At 47.8% G+C, this 26,852-nt stretch overlaps 1 protein-coding gene across 1 annotated transcript in view; it reads right to left on the bottom strand.

Moving 5' to 3' along the window:
• grik4 (glutamate receptor, ionotropic, kainate 4) overlaps nucleotides 1–26,852 on the bottom strand; it is a 229,077-nt gene that overhangs the window by 93,814 nt on the left and 108,411 nt on the right. The window contains exon 10 of the mRNA XM_038778816.1: nucleotides 21,606–21,758. Coding sequence (XP_038634744.1) covers nucleotides 21,606–21,758 — 153 coding nt within the window. The remainder of the gene's footprint in view (nucleotides 1–21,605; nucleotides 21,759–26,852) is intronic.

A 26,852-nucleotide genomic window follows, 5' to 3' on the forward strand; every position in this document is an offset into this window, starting at 1 on the left:
GCTATTTGGCAAGATTTAGGATGTATAGGATGGGGAAGGAAACTGCAGGGGATGGGTACAATCGAAATGTGGAGCTTTTTCAAGGAACAGCTACTGTGTGTCCTTGATAAGTATGTACCTGTCAGGCAGGGAGGAAGTTGTCGAGCAAGGGAACCGTGGTTTACTAAGGAAGTTGAAGCACTTGTCAAGAGGAAGAAGAAGGCTTATGTTAGGATGAGACATGAAGGCTCAGTTAGGGCACTTGAGAGTTACAAGTTAGCCAGGAAGGACCTAAAGGGAGAGTTAAGAAGAGGGAGGAGAGGACACGAAAAGTCGTTGGCGGATAGGATCAAGGAAAACCCTAAGGCTTTCTATAGGTATATCAGGAACAAAAGAATGACTAGAGTAAGATTAGGGCCAATCAAGGATAGTAGTGGAAGTTGTGTGTGGAATCAGAGGAGATAGGGGAAGCATTAAATGGATATTTTTCGTCAGTGTTTACACTGGAGAAAGACAATGTTGTCGAGGAGAACACTCAGGTTCAGTCGACCAGGCTAGATGGAATTGAGGTTCAAAAGGAGGAGGTGTTAGCAATTTTGGAAAATGTCAAAATAGATAAGTCCCCTGGGCCAGATGGGATTTATCCTAGGATTCTCTGGGAAGCCAGGGAGGAGATTGCAGAGCCTTTGTCCTTGATCTTTATGTCGTCTTTGTCGACAGGAATAGTGCCGGAAGACTGGAGGATAGCAAATGTTGTCCCCTTGTTCAAGAAGGGGAGTAGAGACAACCCTGGTAATTATAGACCTGTGAGCCTTACTTCGGTTGTGGGTAAAATGTTGGAAAAGGTTATAAGAGATAGGGTTTATAATCATCTTGAAAAGAACAAGTTGATTAGCGATAGTCAACACGGTTTTGTGAAGGGTAGGTCATGCCTCACAACCTTATTGAGTTTTTTGAGAAGGTGACCAAACAGGTGGATCAGGGTAAAGCTGTTGATGTGGTGTATATGGATTTCAGTAAGGCGTTTGATAAGGTTCCCCACGGTAGGCTATTGCAGAAAATAAGGAAGTATGGGATTGAAGGTGATTTAGCGGTTTGGATCAGTAATTGGCTAGCTGAAAGAAGACAGAGGGTGGTGGTTGATGGCAAATGTTCATCCTGGAGTTCAGTTACTAGTGGTGTACCGCAAGGATCTGTTTTGGGGCCACTGCTGTTTGTCATTTTTATAAATGACCTGGAAGAGGGTGTAGAAGGATGGGTTAGTAAATTTGCAGATGACACGAAGGTCGGTGGAGTTGTGGATAGTGCTGAAGGATGTTGTAGGATACAGAGGGGACATAGATAAGCTGCAGAGCTGGGCTGAGAGGTGGCAGATGGAGTTTAATGCGGAAAAGTGTGAGGTGGTCACTTTGGAAGGAGTAACAGGAATGCAGAGTACTGGGCTAATGGCAAGATTCTTGGTAGTGTAGATGAACAGAGAGATCTCGGCATCCAGGTACATAAATCCCTGAAAGTTGCCACCCAGGTTAATAGGGCTGTTAAGAAGGCATATGGTGTGCTAGCCTTTATCAGCAGGGGGATTGAGTTTCGGAGCCACAAGGTCATGCTGCAGCTGTACATAACTCTGGTGCGGCCGCACCTGGAGTACTGCGTGCAGTTCTGGTCACCACATTTTAGGAAGGATGTGGAAGCTTTGGAAAGGGTTCAGAGGAGATTTACTAGGATGTTGCCTGGTATGGAGGGAAGGTCTTACGAGGAAAGGCTCAGGGAATTGAGGTTGTTTTCGTTAGAGAGGAGAAGGCTGAGAGGTGACTTAATAGAGACATATAAGATAGTCAGAGGGTTAAATAGGGTGGACAGTGAGAGTCTTTTTCCTCGGATGGTGATGACCAACACGAGGGGACATAGCTTTAAATTGAGGGGTGATAGATATAGGACAGATGTCAGAGGCAGTTTCTTTACTCAGAGTAGTAGGGGTGTGGAACGCCCTGCCTGCAACAGTAGTAGACTCGCCAACTTTAAGGGCATTTAAGTGGTCACTGGATAGACATATGGATGAAAATGGAATAGTGTAGGTCAGATAGGCTTCAGATGGTTTCACAGGTCGGCGCAACATCGAGGGCCGAAGGGCCCGTACTGCGCTGTAATGTTCTATGTTCTATCTCATAGCCAGTTCATGCCTCATACCTTCATAGTTAACTTTATTGAGGCTTGGAACCCTGGTCTTAGAATCAACTACCTCACTATCCACCATGCCAGAACCAAGAGTCCACAGAACCTGGGGACTTTCCAATGTGGCAACAGAGGAAACATTAATATAAAAACTCAAACTTACAACTCCACAGAAGGAGGAAGCAAACTGGGGCAAGGTAATGATGCCTATAAATGACGAATAGCCCCTGCCCCTACTCCACCCATTTAATTGACTTGCCAGCTCAGAGAGAAGCCAAAAGTGGGAGTGACGCTTCCTGCAATATTGAGCAGCATTGGGCCTTCACGCAAGGGAGTGGAGGCACCACATCAGCTTGGTCCTTTATGCTGAGGGTCCAGTAACAGATGACGTTCTTCTGGGGTGAAAGAGTTGACTGCGACTTTGACACTGTTCTCAGGGCCATCAACAAATATTTTAGCCCAGAGTGATATTTAGTAATAAACCAAAGGTCCCAATGACATTTAAATTATTTCTCATTGCCAACGTCACGGTGTACAAGGTAATCAATTGAGCACTAATTGGCAGCAAACGGGACTTCAGTCCATACTCCATATAGGAAGGCAGTGGCACAGTGGTATTGTTGCTGGATTAGTAATCCAGAGACCCAGAGTCATTCTCTGCGGACCCGGGTTCGAATCCTGCCAGGGCAGATGGTGAAAATTGAATTCAATAAAAAAATCTGGAATTAAAGTCTAATGGTGACCTTGAAACCATTGTTATAAAAACAAATCTGGTTCTCTAATGTCCTTTAGGGAAGGAAATCTGCTGTGCTTACCTGGTCTGGCCTACATGTAACTCCACACCCACAGTGTTTGACTCTTAAATGCCCTCAGGGATGGGCAATAAATGCTGGTTCAATCAGCAACGTCCCATGAACGAATTTAAAAAAAACTTTGATGGAGATCCCACCTCGGGGAGCTGTTGGCCAATCAGATTAGCTGCCAGCTCTCCAGGCACAGTGCTGCAGTGGCCAGAAGAGGAACTGCATCATCATACCTGGGACAAAGTCCTGCGACTGCACTTCTCCTCAGTACCAGGGGGCCCATTGAGAGGGGGGTTAGGGAATGTCCTGGGGGCCACAATGGGGGCGATACCAGTGTCGGGGGGGCAGGTAGGTTGGTGGGGTTGGGTGTTGGGGGTGGGGTACAGAGAGGCCCAAGCTCCCTGGCCCCTGAGGGAAGGGACTCCACAATCTTGAGGGACCTTCAGGTTGAGGCGCCAAACTTCCAGCCCGAGATCAAGAACTTTTCTAGTTTCCTGGGCTGGATTCTTCCGCCCCGCCCGCCGCAAGAACGCCATAGGCAAGAACAAAGAAAGAGCAAAGAACAAAGAAAAGTACAGCACAGGAACAGGCCCTTCGGCCCTCCAAGCCTGCGCCGACCATGCTCCCCGTCTAAACTAAAATCAGCTACACATCCGAGGTCCGTATCCCTCTGTTCCCATCCTATTCATGTATTTGTCAAGATGCCCCTTAAACGTCACTATCGTCCCTGCTTCCACCACCTCCTCCGGCAGCGAGTTCCAGGCACCCACTACGCAGAGTAAAAAATCTTGCCTCGTACATTGTGGTAGCCACCGCTGTTGTATATATCACATACGAGATGTAATACGGTAAGGCCCCTGTACTACAGGTACAGGGGTAGATCCCTACCTGCTGGCTCCGCCCAGTAGGCGGAGTATAAATGTGTGTGCTCTCCGAGCTGCAGCCATTTCAGCAGCAGCTGCGGGAGGCTCCACATCTCTGCGTAATACAGCCTCGATTACTCTCTACTCTCGTCTCGTCGTAATTGATAGAGCGTCAATTTATTACGCAGAGATTTTACAATGATGGATCTCCGCATCAAGCCTGATCTCCTGCAGCTGCCCCTCAAGCAGACAACGCCAAAATCAGCCTTTACCCATTGGCTAGCTGCTTTGAAGCCTACATCGGATCTGTGACTGACCCACCCTCAGGGGCACAGAAACTGCAGATTCTCTATACGCGGCTGAGCTCCGATATCTTTCCCCTCATCCGGGACGCGCCTACCTACGCTGAGGCCATGGCGTTGCTGAAGGAGAACTACACGCAGCAGACCAACAAACTCTACGCCAGGCGCCTCCTGTCCACAAGGCATCAACTCCCCTGTGAGTCTGTGGAATATTTCTGGTGTGCCCTGCTCGCCCTGGCGAGGGACTGTGATTGCCAGGCCGTTTCGGCCGTTGAACATTCCGAACTCCTAATCAGGGACGTGTACATCCGCCAGCGCCTCTTAGAAGGGGCTACCCTCGACCTTGCGGAGACCAAGAAACTCGCAATCTCACTAACGGCCGCCTCCCGTAATGTACAAGCGTATACGCCCCCACTGCCCGGTCCCCCCCTCCTGGACATCACGGACCCCACCAGCGACCGCCCCCAGCCTGCGCCGCGCGGCAGCCAACTAACCCCGGGGGACCCAAGTGCTACTTCTGCGGACAGACAAAGCCCCTCCGGCAGCGCTGCCCAGCACGGAGAGCGTTCTGCAAGGCCTGCGGGAACAAAGGACATTTCGCCGCTGTGTGCCAGGCCCATTGTTCCTGCACTCCCCACGTGCGACCCGTGGGTGCCACCATTTACGCCTCAGAACACGTGCGGCTTGTGGGCTCTGCCATCTTCCCCCCATCAGGCCTCGTGCGGCCCGTGGGCGCCGCCATCTTCCCTGCCTCAGGACCCCAGCTCGTCGGGCACCTGATCGGGCCGCTCATCGCCAGCAACCGCCGCCGACCAGCCAGGGGCCTTCCAACACCAGCTACAGCTCGCCTCCATCACGATCGACCAGTACCGGCCACACAACCTCGCAACCGTGTTGATGACGGTAAAGGTTGATGGGCACAAGACATCCTGCCTTCTTGACTCCGGGAGCACAGAGAGCTTCATCCACCCTGATACAGTAAGGCGCTGCTCCCTCGCGGTACACCCCATCATACAACAAATCTCCCTGGCCTCCGGATCCCACTCCGTGGCAATCCGGGGGTATTGCATCGCCACCCTCACCACCCAGGGCCTAGAGTTCAGCGACTTCCGGCTCTACATCCTCCCAACCTCTGCGCTACTCGGCTTGGACTTCCAGGGCAACCTCCAAAGTCTCACTCTGAAATTCGGCGGGTCCCTACCACCCCTCACTGTCTGCGGTCTCACGACCCTTAAGGTCGACCCGCCTTCTCTGTTTGCAAACCTCACCCCGGATTGCAAACCCGTCGCCACCAGGAGCAGACGGTACAGCGCCCAGGACAGAACCTTCATCAGGTCCGAGGTCCAGCGGCTGCTTCGGGAAGGCATCATCGAGGCCAGCAACAACCCTTGGAGAGCCCAAGTGGTAGTGGTGAAAACGGGGGAGAAACAGAATGGTCGTGGACTACAGTCAGACCATCAATCGGTAAACGCAGCTCGACGCGTACCCCCTCCCACGCATATCTGATATGGTCAATCAGATTGCACAGTACCGGGTCTTCTCAACAGTAGACCTGAAATCTGCCTACCACCAGCTCCCCATTCGCAAGGCGGACCGCCCGTACACCGCGTTTGAAGCACTTCCTTAGGGTTCCCTTCGGCATCACTAATGGGGTCTCGGTCTTCCAACGGGAGATGGACCAAATGGTTGACCGGTACGGACTGCGGTCCACCATCCTGTACCTGGATAACGTCACCATCTGCGTCCATGACCAGCTGGACCACGACGCTAACCTTTCCAAATTCCTCCACACCGCCAAACTCCTTAACCTTACGTACAACAAGGAGAAGTGCAGGTTCAGCACCAACCGCGGCTATGTGGTGCAAAATGGAGTTCTAGCGCCCGACCGCGATTGCATGCGGCCCCGCACTCCCCCACCCACACTGCCCCAACGCCCTCAAACCTGGGGTTCTTCTCATACTACGCCCAGTGGGTCCCAAACTATGCGGACAAGGCCTGCCCACTCATTCACTCCACCGCTTTCCCGCTGACGGCCGAGGATCACCAGGCCTTCAACCGTATCAAGGCCGACATCACCAAGGACGCGATGCATGTGGTCGACGAGACGCTCCCTTTCCAAGTCGGGAGCGATGCATCGGACGTTGCTCTGGCCGCCACCCTCAACCAGGCAGGCAGGCCCGTGGCATTCTTTTCCCGCACCCTCCATGCCTCCGAAATTCGGCACTCCTCCATCGAGAAGGAGGCCCAAGCCATCGTAGAAGCGGTGCGGCATTGGAGGTATTACCTGGCCGGCAGGAGATTCACTCTCCTCACTGACCGACGGTCGGTTGCCTTCATGTTCAATAACACACAGCGGGGCAAGATCAAGAATGATAAAATCTTGAGGTGGAGGATCGAGCTCTCCACCTACAATTACGAGATTTTGTATCGCCCCGGTAAGCTCAACGGGCCCCCAGACGCCCTATCCCGAGGTACATGTGCCAGCGCACAAGTGGACCGACTCCGGACCCTGCACGATGCTCTCTGTCACCCAGGGGTCACCCGGTTCTTTCACTTCATAAAGGCCCGCAATCTGCCCTACTCCATTGAGGAGGTCAGGGCTATCACCAGAGACTGACAGGTCTGCGCGGAGTACAAACCGCACTTCTACCAGCCAGACCGCACGCATCTAGTAAAGGCCTCCCGCCTCTTTGAACGCCTCAGAGTGGATTTCAAAGGGCCCCTCCCCTCCACCGACTGAAACACGTACTTCCTTAATGTGGTCGACGAATACTCCAGATTCCCCTTCGCCATCCCATGCCCGGATATGACGTCTGCCACCGTCATCAAAGACCTCAACACCATCTTCGCTCTGTTCGGTTTCCCCGCCTACATCCACAGCGACCGGGGATCCTCCTTTATGAGCGATGAGCTGCGTCAGTTCCTGCTCAGCAGGGGTATCGCCTCCAGCAGGACGACCAGCTACAATCCCCGGGGAAACGAGCAGGTGGAGAGGGAGAATGGGACGGTCTGGAAGGCCGTCCAGCTGGCCCTACTGTCCAAACATCTCCCCGACTCCCACTGGAAGGAGGTCCTCCCCGACGCCCTCCACTCAATCCGTTCGCTACTTTGCACTGCGACTAATGCAACCCCCCATGAACGTCTCCTTGCCTTCCCCAGGAAATCCACCTCTGGGGTTTCGCTCCCAACGTGGCTGGCAGCTCCAGGACCCGTTCTCCTCCGCAAGCACGTACGGCTCCACAAGGCGGACCCGTTGGTCGAGAGGGTACAGTTACACCCGCAGTACGCCTACGTGGAGTATCCCGGCGGCCGCCAAGACACAGTGTCCCTCAGGGACCTGGCACCAGCTGGTTCCCCAACTCCCCCCCCCTTCTCTGCCCCGGCACCAGCCTTCCTCCCCCCAGTGCACCTCACCACAGCCCCTGCTCCAGGACGACCTGTCCTCCCCTTGGTCCCACCCGGGGATGAAGAGGAGGTCTACACGCTCCCGGAGTCACCGGCGACTGAGCCGATGCCTGCATCGCCGCTGGGACTGCGACACTCACAACGGAGGGTCAAGGCACCCGGTCGGCATTAATTTGTGAACTGTCCCCAAAATGTTAACCTTAAAATGCACGGAAATAGTTTTTCCACCACCCCCACTGGACTCTTTTTTAACAGGGGGTGAATGTGGTAGTCACCACTGTTGTACATGTCACATACGAGATGTAATACGGTAAGGCTACTGCCCTACAGGTATGGGGGTAGATCCCTGCCTGCTAGCTCCGCCCAGTAGGCGGAATATAAATGTGTGGGCTCACCGAGCTGCAGCCATTTCGGCAGCCATTCAGAGTACACTCTACTCTCGTCGCGTCGTAATTGATAATGCATCATACATCTCCTCCAAACCTTGCCCCTCGCACCTTAAACCTATGCCCCCTGGTAATTGACCCCTCTACATTTGAAAGCCTCCCACATGTAAGATGTTGATTTACCCTCAAACATCCGCCCCCAATCTAGGTTCTTCAGTTCCTGCCTAATATTGCTATAATTAGCCTTCCCCCAATTTAGCACATTCACCCTAGGACCACTCTTATCCTTGTCCACCAGCACTTTAAAACTTACTGAATTGTGGTCACTGTTCCCGAAATGCTCCCCTACTGAAACTTCTACCACCTGGCCGGGCTCATTCTCCAATACCATGTCCAGTTTGGCCCCTTCCCTAGTTGGACTATCTACATATTGTTTTAAGAAGCCCTCCTGGATGTTCCTTACAAACTCTGCCCCGTCCAGGCCCCCAGCACTAAGTGAGTCCCCACAATATTGGGGCAGTTAGTCTCCCATCACAACAACCCTCTTGCTTTTACTCCTTTCCAAAATCAGTCTACCTATCTGCTCCTCTATCTCCTGCTGGCTGCTAGGTGTCCTATAGTAAACCCCCAAATTGTGACTGCACCCTTCTTATTCCTGATCTCTACCCATATAGCCTCACTGCCCTCTGAGGTATCCTCCCGCAGTGCGGCTGTGATATTCTCCCTAAAGAGGCGGACAATGGAGCAATCCATTGATCTCAGGCGGGATTCTCCGGTCGTTGGGCAGACGTGGCCGGAGAATCCCGCACCTACCTTCAGTCATCGGTCATCCACCAGCCTAAAAATTGAATCCAGGTGAGAGAAGGCCCATTATGTGGCCAGTTAAGGGCCTTAACTGGGTAAAGGCCAGTCTCCCATCTGAGGCCCTATCCGCGTCACTGTAAATTTGAACCCAGGTTCGGGGAAGGCAGGACCACGCAGGGAATCCCGTCCCTGCTATTTTGCGTTAGCCCCTGCCCTCCTCATAACATGCGGGGGTGGAAGAGGAGATTCTGTCCCATGATTGCGTAGTTGTGGCTGTCCAGACAAATGGTCCAGTGAGGGAGGCTGAGCTCAACTAAATAAACTGGGCTATAAATTTGTGGAACTCTGAGGCTCTGGGTGACTGAGAAGGCTCATGGCCTGTGGCAAAATCCACACAAAACCCCACCAAGGCAGAAAGGGCAGGAATTGCCATTTTGTGATGTTTCAATTGTGATGTGAAGAAACACAGATATCCAGACAGTCCAGCTGGGGGAGGAACACTTCCAACCGACATTTCAAGCGTATCTGAAAACCAAACAACTTTAATTGAGGCTAGAATACAATAAAATATTTATGAAACACTCTCCATCCAAGAAATTGAAAATCAAGACAAATGAACTAACATAGCTTTGAGGGAAACTAAATAGTCTGAACCAAGACTAGTTACTGTGCAAGTTAAAGGCTTTGAAACCACCTTTAAAATTGGCTCTGAAGCTGCTGTTAACAGAATAGTCGATGATGTTGACTGGCTTCAGCCAATACCCTTCCTCTATCAGATATTAAATAGCAAGGTCCAGGTGGCACAAAGTTTCCGACCAAAGGCAGGATAATTGCTCCTCTTCATTACAAGGGGCAATAGATCAATGAATGCCACTCTGTTGTTCACAATCAATATACATCCTGATCGTGTGAAGAGTACAACTACGAGTTCTTTAAAAACAGATGATGACTAGAGTTTGAACATCTCAATGTCTTTCATAGAACAATCTCAAAAGTTTTATGTGAACTGGTGGAATTTCAGCCAACAGCGGCTGCAGAGGTTGATACACGCAGCAGTGATTTCCCATCCAGCACAGGCCCACCATCCACTCGACCCCGGGCAGATTTTGACATGTTTGGCTGAGTTCATTATGAAGCGGGACCAGAGGTGGCAGATACAAAAGGTACTGAGGCAAAGAGTGACCATCTGCATAGAGCTATTGGAACTGAGTTGTTTCTTTCATGCAGGAGGTAATGAGGGAGAAGCTGTTTTAATACTGAATGAACACTTGGAGGTTGAGGCCCGAGAGGTTGGTCTACCATTCCAATTGACAGATGCACCATATGAGGTCTCTAGGTTTTGTTTTGAAGAGCCAGCTGTGTTTCTCACGGCTGAGCTGCAGTCAGATGTTTGCTCCACTGAACCTATCAATATGACACACACACTACACGCGCCACACACGCCGCACATACCACACACACCGCACACACCGCGCACACCGCACACACCACACACACCACACACCATACACACCAGACACACCAGACACACCACAGACACCAAATCTAATTCTGCTGTTTTTCAGTTAAAAGTGCAGTGTGGAGCTTAGTGTCTGATTGGTTGAAGCTGCCCCCACCCTAATTGCTGAGAGGCAGTTATCTGGCAATCACCTGAGGCCTGTTGAGGCCTGTTTAGGGGCACATTGTATTCTTCTCTTTGAAGTTAAGGTATTTTTTTGAGTCATCGGTTAGCTGAGGTCTGTATAAAAGACAGAGAGACTGCGCACAAAGTAAGCGAGCACTTTCCAGGAGACTCATCCAGAGTGAGACTCATACAGAGTGGAGGATTGAAACTTGGTAATTTGGTGCAGTGAGGTAATTCGGTGCAGAGTGTGAGGAGGTGCTCTTTAACCCTGGTAAGTGACTGGTAAGTAGTCTCTCTTTTTCTTTTCATTGTCTAATTTATTTATTTTATTTTGAAATTGTAGTTGTTTAAGTTTACCAAGGGTTTAAGACATGGCAGGAGATCCCAGACCCGTGTCATGCTCCTCGTGTGCGATGTGGGAGCTCAGGGACACGTCCACTGTCCCTGGCTCCTTCACGTGCAAGAAGTGTGTTCAGTTGCAGCTCTTGTTAGACCGCTTGACGGCTCTGGAGCTGCGGATGGACTCACTTTGGAGCATCCGCGATGCTGAGGAGGTCGTGGATAGCACGTTTAGCGAGTTGGTCACACCGCAGGTGAAGGTTACTGAGGGAGATAGAAAATGGGTGACCAAAAGAAAGAGCAAGAGTAAGAAGGCAGTGCAGGTGTCCCCTGCGGTCATCTCCCTGCAAAACAGATATACCGCTTTGGATACTGTTGGGGGAGATGGCTCACCAGTGGAAGGCAGCAGCAGCCAGGTTCATGGCACCGTGGCTGGCTCTGCTGCACAGCAGGGCAGGAAGAAAAATGGCAGGGCTATAGTGATAGGGGACTCGATCGTAAGGGGAATAGACAGGCGGTTCTGTGGACGCAATCGAGACTCCAGGATGGTATGTGCCTCCCTGGTGCAAGGGTCAAGGATGTCTCGGAGCGGCTGCAGGACATTCTGGGGGGGGAGGGTGAACAGCCAGCTGTCATGGTGCACATAGGCACCAACGATATAGGTAAAAAACGGGATGAGGTCCTACAAACGGAATTCAGGGAGTTAGGAGTTAAACTAAAAAGTAGGACCTCAAAGGTAGTAATCTCAGGATTGCTACCAGTGCCACGAGCTAGTCAGAGTAGGAATGTCAGGATAGATAGGATGAATGCGTGGCTCGAGAGATGGTGCAAGAGGGAGGGATTCCTGGGGCATTGGGACCGGTTCTGGGGGAGGTGAGACCAGTACAAATCGGACGGTCTGCACCTGGGCAGGACTGGAACCGATGTCCTAGGGGGGTGTTTTCTAGAGCTGTTGGGGAGGGTTTTAAACTAATGTGGCAGGGGGATGGGAAACCGATGCAGGAAGTTGGAAGGTAGTAAAACAGGGACAGAAGCAAAAGGAAGTAAGGGAAAAGTGCAAGGCAGAGAAGACATAGTCAAAAATCTAAAAGGGCGACAGTACAAGGTACAGTGACTGAGGGGAGCTCAGTGAATAGGCCCAGTAATAACAAAAGGAATAAAACTGGAGATGTTAAGATTCAAAACAGAGGTAAAAAAACCAACTAAGTGTACTTTACCTGAATGCTCGTAGTATTCGGAATAAAGTAAATGAGTTGATGGCACAAATCATCGTAAATGACTATGATTTAGTGGCCATTACTGAACATGGTTAAAGGATGGTCACGACTGGGAGTTAAATATCCGAGGGTATCAAACTATTCGGAAGGACAGAGTGGATGGTAAGGGAGGTGGTGTTGCTCTGTTATTTAAGGATGACATCCGGGCAATAGTAAGGGATGACATCGGTGCTATGGAGGATAAGGTTGAATCCATTTGGGTGGAAATCAGGAATAGTAAGGCGAAAAAGTCACTGATAGGAGTAGTCTATCGGCCACCAAATAGTAACGAGATGGTGGGGCAGGCAATAAACAAAGAAATAACTGATGCATGTAGAAATGGTACAGCAGTTATCATGGGGGATTTTAATCTACATGTCGATTAGTTTAACCAGGTCGGTCAAGGTAACCGTGAGGAGGAGTTTATAGAATGTATCCGTGATAGTTTCCTAGAACAGTATGTAATGGAACCTACGAGGGAACAAGCGGTCCTAGATCTTGTCCTGTGTAATGAGACAGGATTGATTCATGATCTCATAGTTAGGGATCCTCTCGGAAGGAGCGATCACAATATGGTGGAATTTAAAATACAGATGGAGGGTGAGAAAGTAAAATCAAATACTAGTGTTTTGTGTTTAAACAAAGGAGATTACAAGGGGATGAGAGAAGAACTAGCTAAGGTAGACTGGGAGCTAAGACTTTATGGTGGAACAGTTGAGGAACAGTGGAGAACCTTCCAAGCGATTTTTCACAGTGCTCAGCAAAGGTTTATACCAACAAAAAGGAAGGACGGAAGAAAGAGGGAAAATCGACCGTGGATATCTAAGGAAATAAGGGAGAGTATCAAATTGAAGGAAAAAGCATATAAAGTGGCAAAGATTGCTGGGAGATTAGAGGACTGGGAAATCTTTAAGGGGCAACAGAAAGCTACTAAAAAAGCTATAAAGAAGAGTAAGATAGAGTATGAGAGTAAACTTGCTCAGAATATAAAAACAGACAGTAAAAGTTTTTACAAATATATAAGACAAAAAAGAGTGGCTCAGGTAAATATTGGTCCTTTAGAGGATGAGAAGGGAGTTTTAATAATGGGAAATGAGGAAATGGCTGAGGAACTGAACAGGTTTTTTGGGTTGGTCTTCACAGTGGAAGACACAAATAACATGCCAGCGACTGATAGAAATGAGGCTATGACAGGTGAGGACCTTGAGAGGATTGTTATCACTAAGGAGGGAGTGATGGGCAAGCTAATGGGGCTAAAGGTAGACAAGTCTCCTGGCCCTGATGGAATGCATCCCAGAGTGCTAAAAGAGATGGCTAGGGAAATTGCAGATGCACTAGTGATAATTTACCGAAATTCACTAGACTCTGGGGTGGTCCCGGTGGATTGGAAATTAGCAAACGTGACGCCACTGTTTAAAAAAGGAGGTAGGCAGAAAGCAGGAAATTATAGGCCAGTGAGTTTAACTTCGGTAATAGGGAAGATGCTGGAATCTATCATCAAGGAAGAAATTGCGAGGCACCTGGATGGAAATTGTCCCATTGGGCAGACGCAGCATGGGTTCGTAAAAGGCAGGTCGTGCCTAACTAATTTAGTGGAATTTTTTGAGGACATTACCAGTGCAGTAGATAACGGGGAGCCGATGGATGTGGTATATCTGGATTTCCAGAAAGCCTTTGACAAGGTGCCACACAAAAGGTTGCTGCATAAGATAAAGATGCATGGCATTAAGGGTAAAGTAGTAGCATGGATAGAGGATTGGTTAATTAATAGAAAGCAAAGAGTTGGGATAAATGGGTGTTTCTCTGGTTGGCAATCAGTAGCTAGTGGTGTCCCTCAGGGATCCGTGTTGGGCCCACAATTGTTCACAATTTACATTGATGATTTGGAGTTGGGGACCAAGGGCAATGTGTCCAAGTTTGCAGATGACACTAAGATGAGTGGTAAAGCGAAAAGTGCAGAGGATACTGGAAGTCTGCAGAGGGATTTGGATAGGTTAAGTGAATGGGCTCGGGTCTGGCAGATGGAATACAATGTTGACAAATGTGAGGTTATCCATTTTGGTAGGAATAACAGCAAACGGGATTATTATTTAAACGATAAAATATTAAAGCATGCCGCTGTTCAGAGAGACTTGGGTGTACTAGTGCATGAGTCACAGAAGGTTGGTTTACAGGTGCAACAGGTGATTAAGAAGGCAAATGGAATTTTGTCCTTCATTGCTAGAGGGATGGAGTTTAAGACTAGGGAGGTTATGTTGCAATTGTATAAGGTGTTAGTGCGGCCACACCTGGAGTATTGTGTTCAGTTTTGGTCTCCTTACTTGAGAAAGGACGTACTGGCGCTGGAGGGTGTGCAGAGGAGATTCACTAGGTTAATCCCAGAGCTGAAGGGGTTGGATTATGAGGAGAGGTTGAGTAGACTGGGACTGTACTCGTTGGAATTTAGAAGGATGAGGGGGGATCTTATAGAAACATTTTAAATTATGAAGGGAATAGATAGGATAGATGCGGGCAGGTTGTTTCCACTGGCGGGTGACAGCAGAACTAGGGGGCATAGCCTCAAAATAAGGGGAAGTAGATTTAGGACTGAGTTTAGGAGGAACTTCTTCACCCAAAGGGTTGTGAATCTATGGAATTCCTTGCCCAGTGAAGCAGTTGAGGCTCCTTCATTATATGTTTTTAAGGTAAAGATAGATAGTTTTTTGAAGAATAAAGGGATTAAGGGCTATGGTGTTCGGGCCGGAAAGTGGAGCTGAGTCCACAAAAGATCAGCCATGATCTAATTGAATGGCGGAGCAGGCTCGAGGGGCCAGATGGCCTACTCCTGCTCCTAGTTCTTATGTTCTTATGTTCTAATTACTCAGCTGCAGGAAATTCATCTTCATATTGGTTTAGAAATTCATGACATTTTTGAAATGACGTGGTATTATCTTCTTATCCTCAAAAATTCTTCTCATTGCCCAATGGTGGGGAGCCTCACACAGAGAAAAGTATGGCTTTATTGCCATTGCTGATGGAAAGTAGATATTCTTTCCAAAATACCATTGGAAAAGCAACTTTTCTTTTTTCCCTACAGGAATTTTATCACTTCCTTTTTCATCATCTGGATTCAATAGAATCTCAGACCTTCAATATCGATAGTCTTTGATGCAGCAGTGAACAATCGGGCTGTGAGAGTCTTGTCTGGAATTGAAGATCATTTTCATTCTCCGGTTTGCCCTCAGTGTGCTTTGTGGAAACAGAAGATTCCTCAGCGAATTCTTATTTTGGTTCTTCTGCTTCAAGAGAATGCAAAGGTGTTTGTCCTCAGTCTTTTCTCTTGGATTAGTCTTTTGTTGACAAAAGGCTATCATCCTTAGCAGTCCCAATTTCACAATAATTTCATGGCAGTATTAAGCCTACTTGTGACATTAATAAAGATTATTATAAAGTCTACACTCTGATTGGAAAGTTGTGTCCATTTCACTGATGAAATAGGATCAGGAGGCTCTGCTACACAGAAGGGCGGGAAAAAGACTGGCAGGGCTATAGTCATAGGGGATTCAAATCGTAAGGGGAGTAGACAGGCGTTTCTGTGGTCGGAAACGAGACTCCCGAATGGTATGTTGCCTCCCGGGTGCATGGGTCAGGGATGTCTCCGATCGGCTGCAGGACATACTGAAGGGGGAGGGTGAACAGCCAGTTGTCGTGGTGCATATATGCACCAACGATATAGGTAAAAAAAAGGATGAGGTCCTACAATCAGAATTTAGGGAGTTAGGAGATAAGTTAAAAAGTAGGACCTCAAAGGTAGTAATCTCAGGATTACCACCAGTGCCACGGGACAGTCAGAGTAGAAATTCAAGAATAGTCAGAATGAATACGTGGCTTGAGAGATCGTGCAGGAGGGAGGGGTTCAGATTTTTGGGTCATTGGAACTGGTTCTGGGGCGGTGGGACCATTACAATCCGGATGGTCTACACCTGGGCAGGACTGGAACCAATGTCCTAGGGGGTGCTTTTGCTAACACTGTTGAGGAGGTTTTAAACTAATGTGGCAGGGGGATGGGAACCAGATTAGGAAGTTAGAGGTCAGTAAAGAGGCAGCAACTAAAGCCAGTAAGGAACGAGATAATAAACTCAATGTGGCTAAAGGGAAGATTAGACAGGGAAGAGATGATGAACGCAAAGGGACAGGTGGTCTGAGGTGCATTTGTTTTAATGCGAGAAGTGTAGCAGGTAAGGCAGATGAATTTAGGGCTTGGATTAGTACCTGAGAATATGATGTTATTGGTATTACTGAGACTTGGTTGAGGGAACTGGCAACTAAATATCCCAGGGTATAGATGCTTCAGGAGGGATAGAGAGGGAGGTAAAAGGGGTGGAGGAGTTGCATTACTGGTCAGAGATGATATCACAGCTGTATTAAGGAGGGCACGATGGAGGATTCGAGCACTGAGGCAATATGGGTAGAGTTAAGAAATAGGAAGGATGCAGTAACATTGTTGGGACTTTACTACAGGCCTCCCAAAAGCGAGCGTGAAGTAGAGGTACAAATATGTAGACAGATTATAGAAAAATGTAGGAGCAATAGGGTGGTCGTGATGGGAGATTTTAACTTCCCCAACATTGAATGGGACTCGTGTAGTGTTGGAGGCGTAGATGGAGCAGAATTTGTAAGGAGAATTCAGGAGAGTTTTTTTAGAGCAGTATGTAAATAGTCCAACTCGGGAAGGGGCCGTACTGGACCTGGTATTGGGGAATGATCCCGGCCAGGTGGTTAAAGTTTCAGTCGGTGATTACTTTGGGAATAGCGATCACAATTCCGTAAGTTTTAGAATACTCATGGACAAAGACGAGAGTGGTCCTAAAGGAAGAGTGCTAAATTGGGGAAAGGCAGAGTATAACAAAATGTGGCAGGAGCTAGGGAATGTGAATTGGAATCAGCTGTTTAAGGGTAAATCCACATTTGAAATGTGGGAGTCTTTTAAGGAAAGGTTGATTAGAGTGCAGGACCGACATGTCCCTGTGAAAATGAGGGATTGAAATGGCAAGATTAGGGAACTATGGATGAAGGGGGTAATTGTGAGACTAGCTAAAATGAAAAGGGAAGCATACATAAGATAGAGGTGACTTAAAACTGATGAAGTTTTGTAGGAATATCGGGAAAGTAGGACGAATCTCAAACGCGCAATAAAGAGGGCTAAAAGGGGTCATGAAATATCTTTGGCTAACCGGGTTAAGGAAAATCCCAAAGCCTTTTATTCGTATGTAAGGAGCAAGAGGGTAACTAGAGAAAGGATTGGCCCACTCAAAGACAAAAGAGGGAATTTATGCGTGGACTCAGAGGAAATGGGTGAGATTCTTAATGAGTACTTTGCATCGGTATTCACCAAGGAGAGGGACAAGACGGATGTTGAGGCTAGGGATGGATGTTTAAATACTCTAGATCAAGTCAGCATAAGGAAGGGGGAAGTTTTGGGTATTCTAAAAGGCATTAAGGTGGACAAGTCCCCAGGTCCGGATGGGATCTATCCCAGGTTACTCTGGGAAGCGAGGGATGAGATAGCTGGGGCCTTAACAGATATCTTTGCAGCATCCTTGAGCACGGGTGAGGTCCCGGAGGACTGGAGAATTGCTAATGTTGTCCCTTTGTTTAAGAAGGGTAGCAGGGATAATCCAAGGAATTATAGACCTGTGAGCTTGACGTCAGTGGTAGGCAAACTGTTGGAGAAGATACTGAGGGATAGGATCTATTCACATTTGGAAGAAAATAGACATATCAGTGATAGGCAGCATGATTTTATGCAGGGAAGGTCATGTCTTACAAACCTAATAGAATTCTTTGAGGAAGTGACAAAGTTAATTGATGAGGGAAGGGCTGTAGATGTCATATACATGGACTTCAGTAAGGCGTTTGATAAAGTTTCCCATGGCAGGTTGATGGAAAAAGTGAAGTCATATGGGGTTCAGGGTGTACTAGCTAGATGGATAAAGAACTGGCTGGGCAACAGGAGACAGAGAGTAGTGGTGGAAGGGAGTGTCTCAAAATGGAGAAAGGTGACTAGTGGTGTTCCCCAGGGATCCGTGCTCGGACCACTGTTGTTTGTGATATACATAAATGATCTGGAGGAAGGTATAGGTGGTCTGATTAGCAAGTTTGCAGATGATACTAAGATTGGTGGAGTTGCAGATAGCGAGGAGGACTGTCAGAGAATACAGCAAAATATAGATAGATTGGAGAGTTTGGCAGAGAATGGCAGATGGAGTTCAATCAAGGCAAATGCGAGGTGATGCATTTTGGAAGATCTAATTCAAAAGCGGACTACACGGTCAATGGAAGAAACCTGGGGAAAATTGATGTACAGAGAGATCTGGGAGTTCACCCATTGTACCCTGAAGGTGGCAACGCAGGTTGATAGAGTGGTCAAGAAGGCATACAGCATGCTTGCCTTCATCGGACGACGTATTGAGTACAAGAGTCGGCAGGTCATGTTACAGTTGTATAGGACTTTGGTTAGGCCACATTTGGAATACTGCGTGCAGTTCTGGTCGGCACATTACCAGAAGGATGTGGATGCTTTAGAGAGGGTACAGAGGAGGTTCACCAGGATGTTGCCTGGTATGGAGGGTGCTAGCTATGAAGAAAGGTTGAGTAGATTAGGATTGTTTTCGTTGGAAAGACGAAGGTTGAGGGGGGACCTATTGAGGTCTACAAAATTATGAGAGGTATGGACAGGGTGGATAGCAACAAGCTTTTTCCAAGAGTGGGGGTGTCAATTACAAGGGGTCACGATTTCAAGGTGAGAGGGGGAAAGTTTAAGGGAGATGTGCGTGGAAAGTTTTTTACGCAGAGGGTAGAGGCGGGCACGATAGCATCATTTAAGATGCATCTAGACAGATATATGAACGGGTGGAGAACAGAGGGAAGTAGACCTTGGAAAATAGGCGACAGGTTTAGATAAAGGATCTGGCATTGGCGCAGGCTGGGAGGGCCGAAGGGCCTGTTCCTGTGCTGTCATTTTCTTTGTTCATTGTATGCAGCCTATTGCCTGCTCCTACTTTCAGTTAAATCATAGCTGGTCATCTCCCTCAATGCCATTTCCCCACACCAACCCCATATCTCTTGATTCCATCATTATCCAGAAATCTATCATTCCTTGCTTGAACAATGCTCAATTGTTAAGTTTCCGCCATCCTGTTGAGGTAGCGAGTTGCACAGGTTCACCGTCCTCTGACTGGAGAAATTTTAAATGCCTTAAGTAGTAATTTCTTACTGAGATCTAAATAAAATCTGCCAAGAAAACAAATTATAGTTTGATTCACCATCTCAGTCCTGCTCGTTATTCTCAGACTGTGTCCCCTGGTTCTAGACTCACCAGCTTTGGGTCAAATCCTATCCATATTCAACCTGTCCCGCCCTGTAAAAATACTGTTGTCATGTGAGAGTACCTTTAAGAAATTGATGTTTATCAAACAGCTATAGTGGGTGTACCTTCAAGAAATGGGTGTTTATCAAATAGCTGCAGTGATGTCAGAGTGTAGGTGGAGCTGGGCTGTCTGTTTGCTTTTACTTTCGTTTTTGAGCTGGCAGGTACAGGGTGTGTTTAGTTTAGTTTTCAGAGTTGGAGCTGCATCTAGCCAAACAAGGTGTAATTTTGATCTCTCTGCATGAAAAGAATGTCTTCAGATCACTTACTAATTTAAAAGTGGTAACTGCTCTCAGTAGAGAATTTCAACCTCTGTCTTTGTTAAAGAGCCATGATGTGGAGATGCCGGCGTTGGACTGGGGTGAGCACAGTAAGAAGTCTTACAACACCTGGTTAAAGTCCAACAGGTTTGTTTCAAACACGAGCTTTCGGAGCGCAGCCTATTTGTTAAAGAGGGTATTTGTCTTATGGATGTTGCTCGGAAAGATTAAGGGTTATTTATAGAGTACTGTATTCTTTGGGGGGAGTATTTGAGCTGATAGTTGCTAAGATGTTTATTGTGTGTTTACAAAATGTTAACTGGATTCATAGAATAAACAATGTTTTATTTTAAAAGTACTTTAGCTCTCTGTTGCATCACACCTGTAGAGTGAGCCCTTGTGCTCCCAATAACCAAAATCTATTAAAAGTTGTGGGTCAGGTGAACTCCATGATACACTTTGGGATTCTCTTTACCCCGGGCCGTAATACTGTAGCTTTCTATGAGATCACTTCTCATTGTTCAAAACTCTGAGGATAAAGGCCCAATTTCCTCAATCTCTCCTCAGAAGACAATTCCCCAACCCAGGGATTCTTCTGGTGAACTTCCTCAACGGCAAATATATGTTTCCTTACATAGGAGACGAAAACTGTCCTCACTACTCCAGGTAATGGTATATCAGGAGTCGTGTACTAGAGTCTTGAGAAAGAGAGAGAGAGAGAGGATGGAACACACTGATCAGGAGCAATATATATTTTCTGGAATCTCTTTATCGGAAATGTGACAGTCAATTCAAATAACAATGCTGATAATGACCGGATACTCTGCTTTAGTGAAGGTGGATGAGGGATGAATATTTGTCAGAACAAATAGAAGCATCAGACAGAGGAGCAGAGGTAGATATTTCGACCATTCGCCCTTGCTCTGCCATTCAATATAATCCTGTCTCTCAATTTCATACTCCATCAGTCTCCCAATACCATCGACACCTTTAGGGCCTATTTATCAATCTATCAATTTCCTTCATCAATACACTCAGTGATTTGGCCGACGCAGCATCTGTGGTAGAGATTTCCACAGGTTCACCATCGTCTGAGTGAAGAGGTTTCTCCTCACCTCTGTCCCAAATGGCCCACCCAATATCCTGAGACTGTGACCCCTTATTCTAGACCCCCCAGCCAGAGGAAACAACATCTCTGGGGTATGTCCAGCCCTGTCAGATTCTTATATATTTCAATGATAGTCGGGCTAACTCCCCTGGTCTTCTTCCCATAGTGCCATGGGTTCTCGCACATCCAGCTGATGGGGCAGACATGCTTTATCTTATCATCCAGAAAATGGCAACTCTGAAGCACCATGTTTCCTCCATACTGAACTTAAAGAGTCAGCCTAGATTTTGGGCTCAAATCTCTGGAATGGGATCGGAACCTGGAACGCTGTGACTCAAAGGCAAGGAAACTCCCCACTGATTTAATTGGCTCACAGTTTCGAAAGAGATCTGCAAATCTACCTGCAAACAGAACAGTTGCTAGAAGTTATAATTACTGACTAGAAAGGTAAAATGTCTTCTTATTGTTATTAATTAACAAAAACCACTCATGAAACTAAGAAGAGACAGCAACACATTTTACATTCCACAGAAACCCTGGGCAATGAGACTGTGCAGATTCCAAATGGGCACAGAGCAATCACACCGGGTTTCTCCATCCTGCCGTGCCAGATTTCTGGTTCAGCACGCCATCGGGATTCTCCGTTTCGCTGGCTGGTTAATGGGGTTTCCCATTGTGGGGCAGCCCCATGCCGTCAGGAAACCCCTGGGCTGCCGGCAAAATGGAACATCCCGCCGGTGGACAATTCAGCCCAGAGAATTCAATCATATTGATTCCACATAAAGACACGCAATACTGAATAAATTCCATGGTTCCATACAATACAGAACAATGCCAACAACAGAATCCACACAGAGTTCCCAGCAGTTTGATTTCTAAAGTTGTTAATAACTCACCATTCTTAGATAGTTCATAAGGCTGGTTCCATGTTGCCAAATCTGTGCAGAGGCACAGGACAAGGATTTGACAGCAATTTCCTGGCTGCGGTTAAGTTCATGGACAGCGGTGATGACGACATAGACAGCATCAAACAAGAGTGCAGAGGAGAGCTAGGTGCAAGAGGCAGAAGATCATTACTGGAGAGAGTTAGAAAGATGGTTCATCAAAGTTCAGAAGTAAATTCAATGTGAATGTGGAAATTTATTTGTAGCTATTTCCTCCCATTTTAAATGAAACGTTTAATTAAACAAAACATTGAGACATCAAATCTGGAATGAGATTTAAAATGCCTGAAGCAGCAATTTCTTACTGAGACCAAAATAAAATTATAGTTTGACTCACCATTAAAATTAACTTAAAGAACCAAAGCTACCACCAAATATTTTTTCAAATTAAGGAAAAATTCGCCAACATCAAATCTGAAGTTTTGAATGAATATTCATAGAGTGAGAGATGCCTCCACTCTTCACATTAGTCAATGTAAAAACCAGCTCAGCTGAGGGCAGCTTCAGAAAGGCTGAATTTGAAGATTAGGAGCTGGATTCTCCTGATGGCATTGTCAGTCACAGAGGTCCTGATGCAGCGGAGAATCCGCAGTAGGGGCAAAAAACAAGATCAGCTCCCTTTCCTGATGCTGCGGAACCGGCTGAAGACGGTATCAAGGCTCGCGGCCAAAATAACCAATTTGCATCCCTATTAATGAGCTGGGCACTGGATTTGCCACGATTCTGTGGCCCCCTGGGCCAGAATTCACGTGGACATGGGTTGGTGCAAGTATTTGTCAACATGGCCCTGACACAGTGGAACTCGCGGTGGGCCACGGGGTAAGTGTTTAAGGTATGTGCTCCCCAAGTCCATCAGAGGGTCTCTGTTCCCCCCGCAATGCAAATCCTGACTACACAGCCCCCCAACCAGAACCCCACCAGAGATCCCCATCAGACCACCATGAGAGACCCCTATCAGGGACCCCCACCAGAAACCCCATCAAACCCCCCCAACAGATCCCCCCCACCCGAGACTCCGACTAGAGACTTTCACAACAGACCCCCACCACAGCACAGCATCAGAGACCCCCCCCAAGAGACCCTCACTAGAGTCCCTATCTGATCCCCACCGGACCACCCCACCAGAGATTCACATCAGACCCCAACAGAGACCCCTCACAATAGGGAACCCTCAAATTTTTACAAACATCTGTGAGTTAAGTGCTTTCATTTCCTCTTTTTCTCAACAGAAAGCACTGACCTGCTTTTGATATGGTCATGAATAGTCAATCATAGCTAGATGTTTATGAACATTGCGGTTAGTTTCACAGAATAGAAGCCTTGCAAATCACAGGGTCTGAGTCGGTTTAAAGCCTAGTGATGTGGTTTCAAGACTTCTGTCTGAGGAAGCAGGTAAAGGGCACAGGTGAGTGAAGGAAAAGTTTTTTTTCACCGTTTCTACCTGGAGTGCACTTTAATTTCCAAGCAGGGGTGACTGATGGTCGGGGGTGGGGGGGGGGGGGGTGGATCTCTGTTATGCAAGGCGGAGGGGGGTTCTCTGATATGGGGATGGTTTCGATATAATGGGGGGAGTTACTGTTATGGGGGTCTCTGGTGGAGGGTCTGTGGTGGGGATCTCTGGTTGGGGGAGTCTGATGAGGGTGTCTGGTAGAAGTCTTTGATGGGGGTCTGATGGGTGATTTGTTGGGGGTCTCTGGTGAGGGTCTCAGGTGAGAGGGTCAGTGGAGGCAGCCTGATCAAAATGGCAGCCCAATAGCGGGATTCACGACGGAATCCCTTGTGACCCCCGCCATGCATAAATGTTCATGGCAAGGGGGCACTGAATTGCTTCTGAGCACCGATTCCAGGGCCAGTGCGGAACAGAAGGGATTCAGCTCCGCCGGGAGAACAAAAGGTGCGATCTGACAGGAAAAGCAGTAAGTACGGTAGTGAGCGTGATTTACCGGGTGCTTCCTGACCTGGTGAGACTGTAACCAGCATCAATTAGGGCCGATGATGGGCTCCATGGTGAAACTGGCTGCCCCACTGTTGCACGTTTTACTATGGGCGTAAAACGCGTTTATTGGAGTGTATTAACACGCCTCCGAGTTCGACGTGTGCTTAACACTGCTAGGCTCTGTTCTATGTAATTATTTAAGCTCTGGAGTCGCCAGCTGCCGTATAGGCAACGTCACAAGTATTCCAAGGTCAAATTCAAAGTAATAAAGACGATACACCGATTAGTCAAGTTCAAACGATCAATATTTATTATACAGTTAATAATAAATACTCATGCACACACACTAAGAGACTAAGCTACAACTAAACATAAGCAAACAGAATACTTATCTAACAGGAACAGGCAAGGTCAGAGAACGAGGCCTTCGTCCTGGTTTTGTCTGCAGCCTTCAGCAAGCGTTCTGGCACTTGGGAGTCTAGTGGGCTTGGATCGCGTAGCGAGCGTTGAACTTACGGTTTCGGCGGCTGGTGCTCAACGGCTGGAGTCAGGATACCAGGTGTCAGTCGGGGCCGGAGCACAGGTTTAACAGACCGGACAACACGAGGTCCCTATCTTTTATAGGGGTTCCGTTGTCCTTCCCTCTTCTCGGGCGGGCTCTACCTATTGGATCAATTTCTTATCGATACTGGATTAATTCCCCAATGCGAGGGGGTCTCCGTGATGGAGGGGGCGTTTCTTATGTCCTTTTGTTCGGAGGTTTCTGGTGCCTCGATGTCTGGGTCTTGATTGGAATGTGTCCATTCAGAACCAAATGTATCTATTGTGTGGGTGTTCAAGTCTGATGGCCTCATTAGCATGCAAAGCGTTTTGCCATTTGCACCTAGCTAAGGTCTCTTCACCTGAGCCCAAACTGGTTTCTGCTGCTGCAGAATGCAAACTGCTCTTTGCAGACTGCTGTTCTGGCTGAACTGTCTGTTTCCCAGCAGCCTTCCATTTTAGTTTGGCTCAGTGTCCATTTTGCGTGGCCAGCATGGCTACATTCCCTCCTTGTGATCCTCACAATCATACTATTGTGAAGGATCACCTATGTGCTTTGCCTCCTTGTGTTCTGACCTCTTGCCAGTTCCTGTTCTACTCTGTTTCTAAACTATGGGAAGAAGAGAAAAAAATTTAACTAACATTTCTACTTGGCCCTATGTCAAAGGGACATGCATTACTACAATTGGGAACCTCTACCTATCACTATTAACCTTAACCTTAACTTAAACATTTAATCACTCTAAAATCTTAACCATTCACACCACAACATAACACTTCCCAACTCGGCAGTCGAGTATGGAACAATATAATACATGGCTGAATTTTATTTACAGAGTGTTGTAATCAGTGAGGGGTTGAGGGGTTTGGTGGAATCCGAAGATGGGGGATTGCACTCTATAGATGGGTGAGGTGCTGGAACGAGAGGCTCTCCTCTTCCATTTCCTCAACCTGAGGGTCTGCACTAGGATGATGAGGATCGCAATCACCAACAGTGATTCGATTATGTAGGACATGGAGTACCACGTCATGAATTTAGTACGCCAGGTCTGAACCTCGCTGATCAGAGCTGAGCACTGGGGGTTTGCTGTACTAACATTTACGGTGGGGGTTGTGGGGGAAACGTGTCTTGTTTCCACACATATACATATGACATTAAACAGTAATAAGTGGGCTTCCATCATCTTTTGTTGTTCTTCTTCCTTCTCTTCCTTCTTCCTCCGGTATTGACAATCCTGGCTTCGACCTCTGTCTCGTCCTTTGAAACCTTTGGGATCAAGCACAGTATCTGTCAATACACAGTTTAAGACCTTTACTTGTTAGTGCATCTGTCTTTCAAAACCCAATTGACCCTTAAAAATGACTGGCTAAGTCACACCCTGTGACTCCCCTCATTTTTTTTTTTTCAAAAAGCGAATTTAAAGACCAGCATACACCTAACAATCCTTCCTTCTGCGAGCCGTCTCGCAGGCTTTGCTGATTTACCATCCGAATGTTTCCGGATGTAAATAGCATGTGGGATGGCGGCCGAAGGGCTACCTAACGTAAAATGAAAACAAAATTTGGAAAGAAACGTCCGAATGAGTTGCGTATGGGCCGCTACGGGTACGAGTTGGATGGGATCCCCGGGTAGGGCGTGCTGTGCCATACCCGAGCTTGGCTGACCAAGGGTTGGTTCTCAGACAGGGCGGGTCCTCAGTGCCGTTTGTCCACTGCCTGAGTAACCTGGAGAAAACGGGTACGAATGTGTTAACCATGACTTGCAGCCTCTATTTCGCCGAATAGAGGGGCACCTAAAAAAACCAAGGGAGCCAAGATGCTCCGTTCTGAAAACAGGGAACAAGTCGTGAACCGTGTCGGTTCACCAGAGGATACAACTGAAGTTCTCAGAAATATCTGCGGACAAGCTATTTGGCGTGTGGCCTTACAACTTTGGAAAAGATCTCCAATCAAACCGAAGTTCTCAGAAGTATCTGCGGACAAACTAACGTGCATGTGAGGTGGTCACAATCTTTTCAGCTGAAAAGAAGATGTCCATCCTCCAACTGAAACATTTACATTCCTGAAAACAAACAAACATAAAACGAAGACAAACATACGTGCAGGTTCCATCAGAAAGGACATCGTTTCCCTCAAACGATTCCTATCTTACATCATCTGGACACCTCACTTTGATTCTGCCTCTGTGAACAGGGTCACAAAGGGGTTGCCGTGTCGGGAGTCAGACACCGTGTCGTCCTGCTCTCCCGGATCCCACACCCTTGTGTGGATCAGGCATGCTATTTTGGAGTTGTGTGACCGGGGGTCACTCTCATCATTGCGGACAAGTCTGTAGGAATTGTCCCTGTGCCATTGGGTAGCGTCGAGTGTGTTGTCGGGGTAGTCGGGGTCGGGTGGTGGTTCGGGGTTTTTGAGGTAAGTGACTTCCATGGGGTCACTGGAGTCGGGGTCGTAGTTGGTGCAGTGTGGGCTGTATGGCTGTGTGGTGTCGCTGTCTTCAGAGTCAGTGTCTGTCCTACTGTCTCTGCTGTGGCAGCTTGTGGGCGTGTCGGGGCGTGGTCTGTGGTGGTCTGTGGGCGGAGTCGTGGGCGAGTCCGTTGATGAACTGGTCTGTGAGGGGGATGGTGGAAAAGTGTCTCTGGTGGGCGGGGTGAAGTGTTCTGCTGCATCCAGCAGGACATGGTGAGCATGGTTGGCCTGTGTTCCATATGCCTTTAACTGGT

This window comes from Scyliorhinus canicula, chromosome 19 (genome assembly GCF_902713615.1).
Source record: "Scyliorhinus canicula chromosome 19, sScyCan1.1, whole genome shotgun sequence".
NCBI classification, from domain to species: domain Eukaryota; kingdom Metazoa; phylum Chordata; class Chondrichthyes; order Carcharhiniformes; family Scyliorhinidae; genus Scyliorhinus; species Scyliorhinus canicula.